A 14,280-nucleotide genomic window follows, 5' to 3' on the forward strand; every position below is an offset into this window, starting at 1 on the left:
AAGGCAACTGGTTCCTCGCCATTCTTATTTTTTATATATTCTCTGTTTTAGATGGTTATCCTTCCATATAAACTTTAAAATTCATCCTTCTTAGATAAGTAATTCATTTAAAAGTGTACAGAAGTGGGGCGACTGGGTGGCTCAGTCGGTTAGGCTTCTGACTTCAGCTTAGGTCATGATCTCACAGTCCGTGGGTTCGAGCCCTGCCTCAAGCTTTCTGCTGACAGCTCAGTGCCTGGAGCCTGCTTTGGATTCTGTGTCTCCCTCTCTCTCTGCCCCTCCCCTGCTCATGCTCTGTCTCTCTCTGTCTCAAAAATAAAAACATTTAAAAAAATTTTTTTAAAAAGTGTACAGAAGTTACACAGTTAAAGTCTGTTTTCTACCACTGTCCCTCATCCATTCAGCTTCCTACTCTAGAGGCAATTAATGGTAAGAGTGTGTATGCGTTCAGAGATGTGTTACGCTGTCTAAGCCTAAAGCTAGCATAATAAACAAACTTTGCTGCCCCTTACTTGCTTCATTTAATACATAACTTGGAGATCATTTCATATCTGTCCCAAAGTTCTTTTATATCAATTTGCTTTATAGCTCATAATGTACCATATGAATGTACCATAGTGTATTTAGTAAGCCCCAAATTTATAGATTAGGTTTTTAAAATAGTATTTTTATGACAACAGTGTTACAGTGAATAATCTTGTGCATATGCCATCTCCTACACTTGAGATTCCATCTGTAGGCAGACGTCCTAGAAATGGAATTGCCAACTCAAAACATATGTACATTTGTAATTTTGGTTAGTAAATGTTGCTTCAGTAATACAAGAAAAATGCTGTCTCAGAGTAGCTTTAATTTAAGTTTCTTCTTGAAAAAGGTTGAATGTCTTTTCATATGTTTAGGAATTATTTTTCTCTCTGTGAATATATGGATCTTCATGTCTTATTTTCTAATTGGGCAGTTGGTGTTTTTCTCATTGATTTGCCTGAGTTCTTCCTATATTAGGAAATAAGCCCCTTATCTGTGATAAGCGTTATAAAAATTTCAAGTTTTGTTTTAATTCCTAATTTTTATGTAACTGAGTTTCTGTCTTCTGAGTTTTATGTGATACTTAGGCCCTACACTTAGCAAGATTGTAAAAATAAAATTATTTAGTGATGTCTTAGATACTTCTCTTTAAAAATTACTTTAAGATTATTTTTATTTTCCATTTAAATCTTTGATCTATTCACAGTTTTTCCCAGTGTAATGAATGAGAGGATCCAACTTTGTCCCTACTAGCTTTACAGTTATTTCATTATTATGTATTGAATAATATTATTTTCCTTAAAGTATCACCTTTGTTATAAACTCAGTTCCCCTTTATATTTTGGGATCTGTTGCTGGATTTTCTATTCTGATCCACTGATCTTTTCATGTGTCCAGAATACAAAGTTTTAATTATTGTAGTTTTATAACATTTTATTTATTTCTTTTAAATGTTTATTTTTGAGAGAGAGAGAAAGAAAGAGCATAAGCTGGGGAGGGGCAGAGAGAGAGGAAGACACAGAATCTGAAGCAGGCTCCAGGCTCTGAGCTGTCAGCACAAAGCCTGACTTGGGGCTTGAACCCACGGACTATGAGATCATGTCCTGAGCTGAAGTCGGATGCTTAACCAACTGAGCCACCCAGGTGCCCCTTTAGTTTTATAACATTTTAATATCTGGTAGGGCTGGTCACTCATTTTTTCCCCCCAGAGCTTTTGTGGCTATTCTTTCTAATTATTTTTATGTATTAAATTTAGAATCAGAGGGGCGCCTGGGTGGCGCAGTCGGTTGAGTGTCCGACTTCAGCCAGGTCACGATCTCGGGGTCCGGGAGTTCGAGCCCCGTGGTCAGGCTCTGGGCTGATGGCTCAGAGCCTGGAGCCTGTTTCTGATTCTGTGTCTCCCTCTCTCTCTGCCCCTCCCCCGTTCATGCTCTGTCTCTCTCTGTCCCAAAAATAAATAAACGTTGGAAAAAAAAAAATTTAAAAAAATTTAGAATCAGATTTCTAATCTCCAATATATCCTGTCAGGATCATATTAAATTTATAGATTAACTTGATGATTAACTTGATTAACTAGATTAACTTGATATTTTTTAATAATTAATTTTCTAAATCAAGAACAAAATCGAACTTCATTTGTTTGCTTTTTCTTTCATGACTATCATGAGTGTTTTGAAGTTTTCCTCATCTGACTTTTACTTGTTTCTTATTAGGTTTATTAACAGGTTTTATTTCTGGATGTTAATTTTGTGCCAGTTTTTCTGTTTATTCTCTCAAGTGTTTCAGGTAAACAATAAAAACATCTGGTAATAATGACACTTTTGCCACCTTCTTTCCAATTTTTGTATTTATACTGTGTCTTTGAACTACTGTATTGGCTAATATGTGTAAAATATTAGAAACAATAGTGTGGACAGTAGACATTTTTGTCTTTCTCCTGAGATTAGTAGGAATGTTTCTAAGTGTTCCCCCTTTAAGCATGATATTAGCCATTGAGATTTTTTTTTTAATGTTTTATTTTTGAGAGAGAGACAGAGACAGAGCTTGAGTAGGAGAGGAGCAGAGAGAGAGGGAAACACAGAATCCGAAGCAAGCTCCAGGCTTTGAACTGTAGCACAGAGCCTGATGTGAGACTCGAACTCACCAGTGGTGAGATCATGACCTGAGCTGAAGTCAGATGCTTAACCAACTGAGCCACCCAAGCACCCCTAGCCATTGAGATTTTTAAGGAAGTTATCTATCCTTTCTTGATTAATGTTTCTATCAAAAATAGATTTTTATCAAAAAATCATAAATAGGGGCATCTGCCTGTCTCAGTCAGAAGAGCATGTGACTCTTGATCTCAGGGTTGTGAGTTTAAGCCATGTTTTGGGTGTAGCGATTACATAAACAAACTTTACAAAGTCATAAATAGATTTTTATCAAAAATAGTTGAATTTTATCAAATGCCTTTTTGACGTATATGGAGATGAGCATGGCATTTTCCCCATAATTAACATTTGGCATTTCCTCATACTTTTGCAGTTTTTGTTTTAATTCTACATGAGACTTTATAGTTTGCTATAATAAGGTCCTTTTCTTGTTAAATTCTTAAGTATTTCAGTTTTAGGTTTTTTTTTATTGTGATCCAATTTCTGTTTTAGTACAGAAAAAAGCAAATGTGTTTACTTTGTAACAGAAACCTCACCAATATTGTTTTCAATCCTTATTGTTACTTTAGTAGCTAGGCTTTCGTTTTTATTTATTTATTTATTTATTTATCTATCTATTTATTTATTTTAACGTTTATTTATTTTTGAGACAGAGCGTGAATGGGGGAGGGTCAGAGAGAGAGAGGGAGACACAGAATCTGAAGCAGGCTCCAGGCTCTGAGCTGTCAGCACAAAGCCTGACTTGGGGCTTGAACCCACGGACTATGAGATCATGTCCTGAGCTGAAGTCGGATGCTTAACCAACTGAGCCACCCAGGTGCCCTTAGGCTTTCATTTTTAATGTATATAATATCACTGATAGTTAGATAATTTTGCTCTTTTTTCCTAGTGTTTACACCAACTACTTTATTTTTTAGATTAGGGGTCACTGTGGCCCATGGGTCAAATACAGTCCTGTAACCTGTTTTTGTAAATAATGCCATATCCATTTATTTTCATATCATCTAAGGCTGCCTTGGTGCTTCAATAATAGAGTAGTTGTGACAGAGACCATATGGCTCACAAAGCCTAAAATATTTACTGTGTGGTCCCTTTTACAGAGAAAGTTTACTGACCCCTGTTCTAGATGCTTCAATTTGAGAATTGAAAACTAAAGGTGATACTGAAAATAGTGACCTTGTTCTTGATTTTCATCATGGCTTTAGCTGTTTACTATTTAGGATGATTGAGGTTTGCTTCTGATTTTGCTAAATAGTTAAGTTTTCCTCTGTTTCTATTTCATTATTATGAAAGTTTCAAATATATAAAATGCTACAAAGAGGGATATAATAAACAAGTGTGTGTATCCCAAATTAATAATGTTGTTTGCTTAGTTTGATTCAATATCTATTTTTCTTTATTTTGTCTTTTCATTTATTTATTTATTTTGAGAGAGACAGAGATAGAGTAAGTGGGAGAGGGGCAGAGAGAGAGAGAGAGAGAGAGAGAATCCCAACAGGTTCCACAGTACCAGTGAAACCGTGACATCAAGACCTGAGCTGAAACCAAGAGTTGGCTTGATTGAGCCACCTAGGTGGCCCTGATTCAATATCTATTTTTAAAGGAATGTTATAAATACATTTCAAATACCTTTTGTATCCCATTTTAGTCTCAATGCCCTCTTTCCTTTCTTGGAGATTATCACTATTAGAGTTTGTGGGAATCTGTCTAACTTTTTGTATTTTTGCCACTTTATCTGAAAAAATCAATGTCTCCCAACATTTTACTATAAAAAGTTCCAAATGCACAGAAAAGTTGAAAGAATAGTAAAACGAATATTTATACACCATCCACCTAGATTCAAAGTTATTAGTGTTTTGCCATATTTGCTTTCTTTCTCTCTGTGTATGCTTGTTACTTTGTTATTTAAAAGTAAATTGTAAAAGGGGCGCCTGGGTGGCGCAGTCGGTTAAGCGTCCGACTTCAGCCAGGTCACGATCTCGCGGTCCGGGAGTTCGAGCCCCGCGTCAGGCTCTGGGCTGATGGCTCAGAGCCTGGAGCCTGTTTCCGATTCTGTGTCTCCCTCTCTCTCTGCCCCTCCCCTGTTCATGCTCTGTCTCTCTCTGTCCCAAAAATAAATAAACGTTGAAAAAAAAAAAAAAAGTAAATTGTAAGGGACTTCTTTAAGCTGAAATCAAAGGGTACTAGTTAGTAACAGGAAAATATGACAGTATAAAACTCACTGGTAAAGGTGAATACATAGTAAAATTCAGAATAATCTAATGTAAAGGTGGTGGATTAATCTCTTATTTATAAAGCTAGTTGAAGACTAAAAGACAAGAGTAGTAAAAATTACTATAATTGCAATACTTTATTATGAATGCACAAGATAAAAAGATACAAACTGTGATATTAAATGTTGATGGGGGTTCCCTTTTCTCCACATTCTCGCCAACATTTGTTTATATCTTTTTGATCACAGCCATTCTGACAAGTGTGAGGTGATATTTCATTGTGGTTTTGATTTGCACTTCTCTAATGATTAGTGATGTTGAACATCTTTTCATATACTTTCTGGCCATCTCCATGTCTTTGGGGAAAAAATGTCTATACAGATCCTCTTTCCACTTTTTAATTGGATTGTTTTGATTTTGCTATTGAGTGGTATGAGTTCTTTATAGATTTTGGTACTTAACCCCCTATCACCATATAATTTGCACATATTTTCTCCCACTTGGTAGATTGCCTTTTCATTTTGTTTATGGTTTCATTTGCTGTGCAGAAGCTTTTCTCCCCTTCTTACCTTGTGATTCTGGTCTGTGTTGATTTTCCACATTGATATAGCCGAGATCCTCCTGCCCCCATCTCTATAGTCTTTTCCTTTCTACAGTGAGTGGCTCAAGAGGGATTTTTAACCAAAACCAAATGTTATTTACACATACCTGAAAATTTAACAGCTGTTTCCTATGCTTACTCTCAAGCTTTTCTTTCTCGCTCCAGTTGTAAGAGATTAGCTATCATGCTAAAATCATTTTGCTTAGAGCGGCACCTGGGTTGCTCAGTGGGTTGCGCATCCAACTCTTGGTTTCGGCTCAGGCCATAATCTCACAGTTTTGTGGGCTCGAGCCCCATATCGGTTCTGTGCTGGCAGCAAGGAGCCTGACTGGGGTATTCTCTTTCTTCCTCTCTCTCTTTCTGCCTATCCCCCACTCATACTCTCTCTCTCTCATAGTAAATAAATAAACTTTAAAAATAAATCAATATATAAATTATGCTTAGAAGCCTAAAGCCATTATGGTGAATTCCTTGCTTTAGTGTATTATGTTGAATGCTAGATTTTATTGCCTTAATCTGAAATTAGATTAGCCTAATATAATGCCACAATTTCTTTTATTTTTTGCCACAATTTCTTTTAGATCTCCAACCAATTATGGCTATGGGAATTGATTAATGACTTTGGGGTACAGTGCGAGAATTGTACAATCCTTCCCCCAATGACTGTTTTAGTGGATGGTGGGATTTATAATGCACAATTACTGAGTATGCGATCTCATGCCTCTGAGCCTTTCTGTCACAACCTTACCCATAGAAGTATTCATTGGTAATTAAAGGACAGAATTAATAGAAACCAAATAGAAAAGTCTTAGTCTTGTAATAGACCATGGTCAGACCATGGCGATAGCCACCACAATGATTGTGACTTGGTTAGAAAGTTACTCCAGGAAGATCAATTTCCAACAGGAATAGAGTCCAAAGTTCATGTTTTAAGAATAAGACAAGTTCTCGTTAACACTGAAAAAATTGACATGTCTCTTTATTCCCCAAAGCCAGTGCTAAAAGTCTACCAAGATCATAAGAGGCCAGAATACATATATGAACAGAACCGATTTCAGTTAATCTCTTCTGGAATCATAAAACCTCCAGGAAGCACTGAAGAAAGAAGTTCTACCAAATTATCTGTTCGGTTTCTTGAGCCTCAGTATACTGTGAGGAAGAAAAAACAGGTATACTATTAGAGTACTTAATTAATCCTTTCAATTTAGTTTTAGTTTCCTATAACATTGCTAACATGCTTTTAACTCATAAGAACAGTTGCAAAATTTTTCTCTATCAGGTTGCACAATGGATTTGGGAAATACAGTACTTCTCAGTTCTTACTCAAGGAAAATTTGGACAGTAGAGGAAAATCATAAAGGAAAACTTCCAGCATCTATATGGTGTTCCCTAATCTTCTCTTACATATTAAAAGAAGACATAATAGTGTTTTGAATTTTATTTTACCTTTTATGAAATTTTCAGCATTATTACCCAAAATGACAATCTTTTGAAGATTGGTAAAAGGCAATAAAACAGAAACTGAACCAGCTAGAAAGACAATTTTTGTAATTGGTGAGTTGTAGAGTGGGAAGGTACCTTGCAAGGAGTCCTTGAATAGTAGCTCTGGGAGAAACCACCAGAGCATGGCTTTCTATAAATACCTGCAGATAATTAAACAAAGGAATAGAAGTGGGAAAAAATGTGGACACACTCACAGTAAAAATGCCAACAGACCTGAGAATTCTCTGAGCTTTTTATTGAGAGGATCCTTCTAGACTTGTTGAACATTTCAGTGTCAGTTATGTTTCAGGCTTTGGGCTAGAGTGGTAGAAAGGAAGAGATGAAGACAGGCTTCATCCTCAAGGATTTCAGAATCTTTGGGTGGGTACGTGGACAAGTGAATGCTCCAGCTCAGGGGGTTGTGATAAAAACTCTGGTTGGTCATTTAAGCTACAAAATCCTGGAGAACTGAACAGGAGGGAAAGCTTGCACCTGGTGGTGAGAGGGATGGTCAGTGGAGGAAAAGCTCCCATAGGGAATGGCACTAATAAGCTTGGAGGAGTGAATGGAAAGTTAGTAAGGCAGAGGAGGTGGGAGAGTGGTGGGCTTGAGAAGCCGGCTGGAAGAGGCTCACTGTGGGTGTGGGTGAGATCACCCTGAAAGAATATCACATGATTAGTTATATAAAATTATAAACCCTCAACTAATTTGGTTTCTGTGAAGTAGGAAAGGAGAACAGACTATCTGAAGTAGAGCCAAGAAAGAACTGATTGCTCATAAGTTAGCTTATTTGGTATAAAGTGGGCATCATGACCTTGAATTTAAAGAAAAAGAATGAAATTGTGTACATCTGGGATGAAGGGAGGAGGATGAAAGGGAATGTTAAATTGTGTGTTATGCGTAGTTGTAGCGGTAACTAAGTGAAGAATTCAAATAAGAGCCAGGGGTTGAAGGGAAAATATGGAAGAAAGGGAATATTCCATATAAAAGGAGCAGGTATTATTCTGATAAGAGGGTCATTTTGGTGGTGGTGGGGGGTGGGTATTGATTTCTCAGAAGGAGCTTAGAATGGAAATGCACCAGTGAGGATTCTCTGAGAGATAAAAGAAGGCAGTTGGAGGCGTTGCTTCTAGTAATTAAGGAAGATTGCCTTATCAAATTGGACTAAACATCCATCATAGAGAGCACTACAAGTGTTCTACACTTTATGAATAAATGCTTCTTTTGTTCCCTTTCCCCCACAAAATCTGAACTTATGTGGCTACTTAAATTGAATCACATTTTCGCATTGAGCTACATAATTGGAAATAAGTATGCAGCTGAAAATATATAGGCCTATTGTTGAAGAAATCTTGTACTTAGAAGTCAGTAAAACTTCTTGAAGGATATAATAAAGAAAATACATGCATTTTCTGTAAAATATTGATACTCCACTCTCATAAAAATATTAAAGTTGACTATAGCCCTTGTTGAAACATTGGGACAAGGCAATGTGTATTTTCTCTTTGGGCCTTTTGTTGTTGTTGTTAGAGCAAGAGTGAGACAGCACATGCATGTGGGAGGGAGAGAGCGAGAGGGAGAGAGAATCCCAGGCTCCATGCTCAGAGCAGAGCCCACCATGGGGCTCAATCCCTCAACCCTGGGATCATGACCAGAGCTGAAATCAAGGGTTAAAGCTCAAGGACTGAGCCAGGCAGGTGCCCCTGGCCTATTCTTTTGCTTAAGAAAACAGTGTGGTTGCTGCTGTCTCTGGCCAATAAGTGAAAGAAGCACATTTTATCTTTTGAATTCAAAGATGTATTTCCTTCAGCTCTAAACTTTCCAGGATTTTCATCTCAAACTCCTATTCAACAGGGTATATTTAATCAAGAGATGGAAAATGATGACACCTGTGAATGCAAACATTCTGAAGACGTTGTTCCGTAGAGCTTGTGGTAATCAATCTCTCGGAGAAATGGCAGCCTCTGTTAGTTATGCTAACAGGCAATAAAGATATCATTTATATATTTGCATCGGCTATTCAACAAAGCAGGTCTGCGATGGGGATTCTTGTGTCTTAGTGCCAGTTGCCCCTCCACTGTCAGAGAGACAAGGTGATGACAGTTATCACCCTCCCCCACAGGAGGAGAGGGTGTGTGTGATGCTGCCCCAAGGTTTGTTGAGGAGGAACAAAGGAGTGTGAGTGGCACTGAGAGCACAGACGGGAGCTGGGGGTTTAGAGCAAAGCTCAAGTGTGTGAACATGGTGGGGACTTAGCCTTGATGCTCCAGTGGTGGTCCACAGTATCCGCAGGTTAGAAATGCAGGATCACAGGCTCCACCCCAGACTTGACAGAAGCTGTAATTTAACAGGACACCTAGATAATTCACACTCACATTTAAATGTGAGAAACACTGGTCTACAGAACTGGCAGTTATGAATTTGTAACATGTATACTTCTCCAAGGGTATTATTACATAGTGATACCCCAATGCTCAGTGTAACCACCCCTTACATTTACTCAAAAGTATTTTGTTATGAGCTATGATGACAGCTGTCTAAGAATTCACACACTGAAAAGCATTAAGGTTGTCAGAACTAGGTGAGGAGGTTAAGGGGAGAGGCCACGGTCAAGATAGACGCTAAGCAACTGAGCAGGAAAAGTGGACTCCCAAGAACACCAGAGAAGTAGTGGCATTTTGATGTAATAAACACTTGACTTGAAAGAAGGCAGCAGTGAGAACTGATGTTGGGGGGTTTGGGAAAGGGGATGGACACCTGGATAAGGAGTACTTGGAAGGAATATATCACTCCTTACAACAATTTGAAGTTTTTCAGTTCAAAAATGATTGGGGCGCCTGGGTGGCTTAGCCGGAGTGCCACATCAGCTGAAAGCTGAACATGAAGCCTGCTTAGGATTCTCTCTCTCTCTTCCTCCCTCCCTCTGCCCCTCCCCTAAGTGCATGTTCTGTCTCTCAAATTAAAAAAAAAAATTTTTTTTTAATACTTGCCTTTGAGCACTAGACATCTCAGGAACTTCAGTAATTAGTGCTTGAGGTTAAAATTTTATCATGTTTTTTTAGTCATGTCTTTTGGTTTTGTTTTGCAAAAACTCATCATTTTAAAAATTGGCTTTGTTTTGATCCAGCAGCCCTCTGCTGAGATGTTCTCTCCCTCTCCTCCTAAACTGTCACGTACCAGTATTGGAAGAAGAGGTCTCTATGGGACCAGTTCCTCAGCGTACCCTAAGTACTTTTTCCATGATCGGGAAGAAGTCGTTAAAGCCAACGTTCGTAATCCTTTGCAAATCATTAAAATAATACGTGAAAATGAACACCTCGGATTTCTTTATATGATCCCTGCAGTGCCAAGGTCTTCCACTGAATATGATACATATAATCTCAAGTGAGTTCTCTTTTATGAAGCAATGTATTCAACAGTAAAAGCTTCAAATAAGATCGCAAATGTTATCCATAATTGATTGGGTATTAATGGTAAATATAAAATATAATTTTGGTTATCATCCAATGACAAATGAATCATAATCACAATAATTTTATTTTTTCCCTTTAGCTTTCTTTTACTTATAGACAATATTTTATAGAGTAGCACACTTTTGTGCCTCTTCTATGTGTGTATTATGTAATGCCATATATTTTTAATCAGTATTACAAAGATAATTTTGATATCTTGTGATTACTGAGAAAAGAAGAAGGCAATGCGTAAAAAGTAGGTGCATGATTTGTGTTACATGTTCTTTCAACTTTGCTTAGTAGAGTGGGAATAAGGATTTTTTTTAAATAAAAGGAGCTTGATAACTTAAGGTATTTATATAGATGAATAACACACATACATTCACATAGACTATTATTTCTAAGCACACATTTGTTGTTAAAATAATTAGACGAGTTGTACAAATGTGGGTCTGTGAATTGCTTTAAAGTTCAGCACAACAGGTAGCAGAACTTAAAGTTGATACTGGCTTTCCTCCATTGTTGTTTGGTTGAGTTGACAATTGTTGAGACGGTCTTTCCTGGAAGCTGATAGTAGTTTAGCTTTACCACCAAATTCTTGGAGCTACCTTCCCATTCTCTGCTGTGTAGGAAGATGAAAGGAACTCCTAGGAATTATCTTCTTCTCCCTTACTCAGCCCTGTAGTTTTGACTGAGTCGGGTAACACTGAAGACAGCACTCCTTTTAGGATTGAGAGGGAGAGAAGAATAACATTTTTAAATGATAGATTTATTATAAATCCTGAAAGAGCTTAATTAGAATGAGATATAATATATAGAAAGAACAGATATGCCTATAAAAATCCAATCATTCAACAAAATGTATTGAGCACCCAACTCTATAGCATGAACTGTTCTAGGTTCTAGAGAGATGTTAGTGAGCCACCCAGATCAAAATTGCTGTCCTCGTGGAGCTTGCATCTTAGTAGAGGGAGACAGTAACAAACACAACATCTGAGTAAATTACAGAGAATGCTGGACGGTGATAAGTTTTACAGAAAAAGTAGAGCAGAGTGAAGGAGATTAGGAGTTCTGGGGAAGAAGTTGTGAATTAGCTGGGATGGTCAGGGTAGGCCTCATTGACAAGCTGCTATTTGAATAAGGACTGGAAGGAGAAGGAGTCAATGATGTACTGACAGAGAGAAGAAAGAAGCATTCCAGACTGCAGGAAAGTGAATACAAATGCCCCAAGTCAGGAGCATACCTGGCATGTTCAAGAAGCAAAGACTGTAGGAGAGTGAATGAGAGCTAGAAAACAGACCATGAAGGGCCTTGACAGTCATCCTATGAACATTAAGTTTTACTTTGAGAAAAGTGGAGAACCATGGATAGACTTCAAGCAGAGAAGTGTCATGATCTGAGTTACATTTTGAAAAGGACTGCTCTGGTTGCTGTGTAGAGAATATTTCTTCTTGCTTCTCAAAAGCAAGAATTGAAAAGGAAGACCAATTAGAAGGCTGTAATGATTCAGGTGAGAGATGAACCAGGGGGAGGTGATGAGAAGTGGGTCGAATTCTGGAAATAAGTTGAAGGTCAAGCCAACAGGATGTTTTTATGGACTGTATGCAAGGTGGAAAACCGGAGAGGAGTCCTGGATGACTTTAATGATCCAGTTGACTGGGCTCAAGAGGAAGGTTAGAGTTGCTTGTATCTGAGACACAGAAAACTGAATGGAACAGATTTATTGGGGAAAAAAAGAGTCTGGGTTTGGACCTACTAATTTGGGGATGCCAAAGATATGAAAGAAGTGAGGTGATAGATGAAAGGAGAATTGGGTCTAGTGAGGTTTTTTTTCTTTTTTAAGATGGGAGAATTAATATAGAATAGAATTTAAAGACCTTTGATGTAAAAGAAAATAATCCCTTTAATAGTATTGTCATTCCCACCACTGCCTTACTACTTCTTTTAAAAAATTTTTTAAGATGTGTATTTATTTTTGAAAACGAGAGACAGAGCACAAGTGGCAGAGGGACAGAAAGAGAGGGAGACACAGAATCTGAAGCAGACTCCAGGCTCTGAGCTCTCAGCACAGAGCCAACGCGGGCCTCGAACCCACGAACTGTGAGATCATGACCTGAGCTAAAGTTGGACACTTAACTGACTGAGCCACCCAGGCGCCCCAAGCCTCCAACTCTTGATTTCAGCTCAGGTCATGATCTCACAGTTGGTGACTTCGAGCCCCGTGCAGAGCCTGCTTGAGATTTTCTGTCTTCCTCTCTCTCTGCCTCTCCCCCACTCATGCTCACTCTCTCTCAGAATGAACAAATAAATATTTTTTTAAAAAATCATGTAATTACCCAGATATCAAGAAGTGCCATTTGTGATATTCATTCCCCACTATGAGAGGAGTCAAAGTTTGCCAAATGTAAAATGATTTTCTATTAAAGATGAATACGGAAACTGTGCTTTTGTCCAATTCAGGAGATAAATTGTATATCTAGACTAATGAGCACTTGTACTTGGGGAATTGAGTTGATATTTTGTACTTTTTTGAACTGATAGTAGTGATGCTTGATGATAATATGCAAGTGCTCATTTAAGAAGGTAGAGTTTGGGGGGGCGGTAGTGCCTGGGAGGCTCAGTTGGTTAAGTGTCCAACTTTGGCTCAGGTCATGATCTCATGGTTCGTGGGTTCGAGGCCCATGTGGGGCTCTGTGCTGAGAGCTAAGAGTCTGGAGCCTGCTTCAGATCCTGTGTCTCCCTCTCTCTCTGCCCCTCCCCTGCTCATCCTCTGTGTCTCCCTCTCTCTCTCAAAAAATAAATAAGCATTAAAAAAAAGAAGAAGATAGAGTTGGAATACTGGTTTATTTTATTACATTTTGGGGTTGATGTTAATTTTTCCTCCCTAGTCTGAACTCCAGATATTATAAACCTAATGAAAAGATAATCATTTGGGTAGCACAAACTTGGTAGCAGCTAAATTGAAAGTTAAAACTAGTTATAAATACTGGGTCAGTGACATGAGGACATGTTATATACTAAACTCCTTTTAATAGTAATGTGATAAAATATGTCTTTGCATAGTTTTCAAGTGTAGTAAAATACGTCAGATGTGAAGTTCTACAATGATTATCTCTCTACCATGATCCCTCTCGGTGAGAAAATAGTACTGTTTATCAAGTTTATTCTAAAATATCAACTTAGTGCTATATGTTAGGTATAATGATTTTGTCAGGAATAAGCTTCAAGGAGATGTCTAAATATGTTGGAATATCAATCTGAATAAGTACACAACTATATGCTGCAGATTATTTTGCCCAGCAAGGGGGCATAGTGGTGACTCTGGTCAGCTCTGGGGCAAGTAAAGAGGAAACTAGGTAAAGAATCAGGAACTAGGGAGATCATGAAGAGCATAGAGAACAGAGAATAGAACTGATCAAGACAAAATAATCCTGTTTTGTTGGGACTGAAGACCTTGAACAAGAGTGATTGTAACTGAAGGGTAGCTGTGAGATATGGGGGAGGATTGTTGGCTAGAGAGTTGGATTATATATCCACTTTGTGTGAGAGCACATGAAAGTGAATCATCATATTTTATGTCATAAAAGATCATTAGTGTTCACTTTGTTCTAGGCAAATTATGTATGTCATATCATTTAATCCTCACAAAATACTATGTGATAGATACAATTATTATCTCTACAATGAGTCACAAAATGGTTAAATAACTGCCCTAGGTCTTACAGTAAGATAGCATAATACTCTCATGGTCCATCCATGTTGTTGCAAATGGCAGGATTTTGTTCTTTTTTATGTCTGAGTAGTATTCCACCGTGTGTGTGTGTGTGTGTGTGTGTGTGTGTGTGTGTGTGTGTGTG

General features: G+C 37.9%; 1 protein-coding gene across 2 annotated transcripts in view; it reads left to right on the top strand.

The window, feature by feature from the left end:
• The window catches only part of DNAH6 (dynein axonemal heavy chain 6), a 261,133-nt gene that overhangs the window by 33,145 nt on the left and 213,708 nt on the right, over positions 1–14,280 (top strand). For both annotated transcript variants that reach the window (XM_045446656.1, XM_045446657.1), the window contains exons 3-4: positions 6,482–6,658; positions 10,099–10,355. In XM_045446656.1, coding sequence (XP_045302612.1) covers positions 6,482–6,658; positions 10,099–10,355 — 434 coding nt within the window. The remainder of the gene's footprint in view (positions 1–6,481; positions 6,659–10,098; positions 10,356–14,280) is intronic.

Source organism: Leopardus geoffroyi, chromosome A3 (assembly GCF_018350155.1).
Source record: "Leopardus geoffroyi isolate Oge1 chromosome A3, O.geoffroyi_Oge1_pat1.0, whole genome shotgun sequence".
Lineage (NCBI taxonomy): Eukaryota > Metazoa > Chordata > Mammalia > Carnivora > Felidae > Leopardus > Leopardus geoffroyi.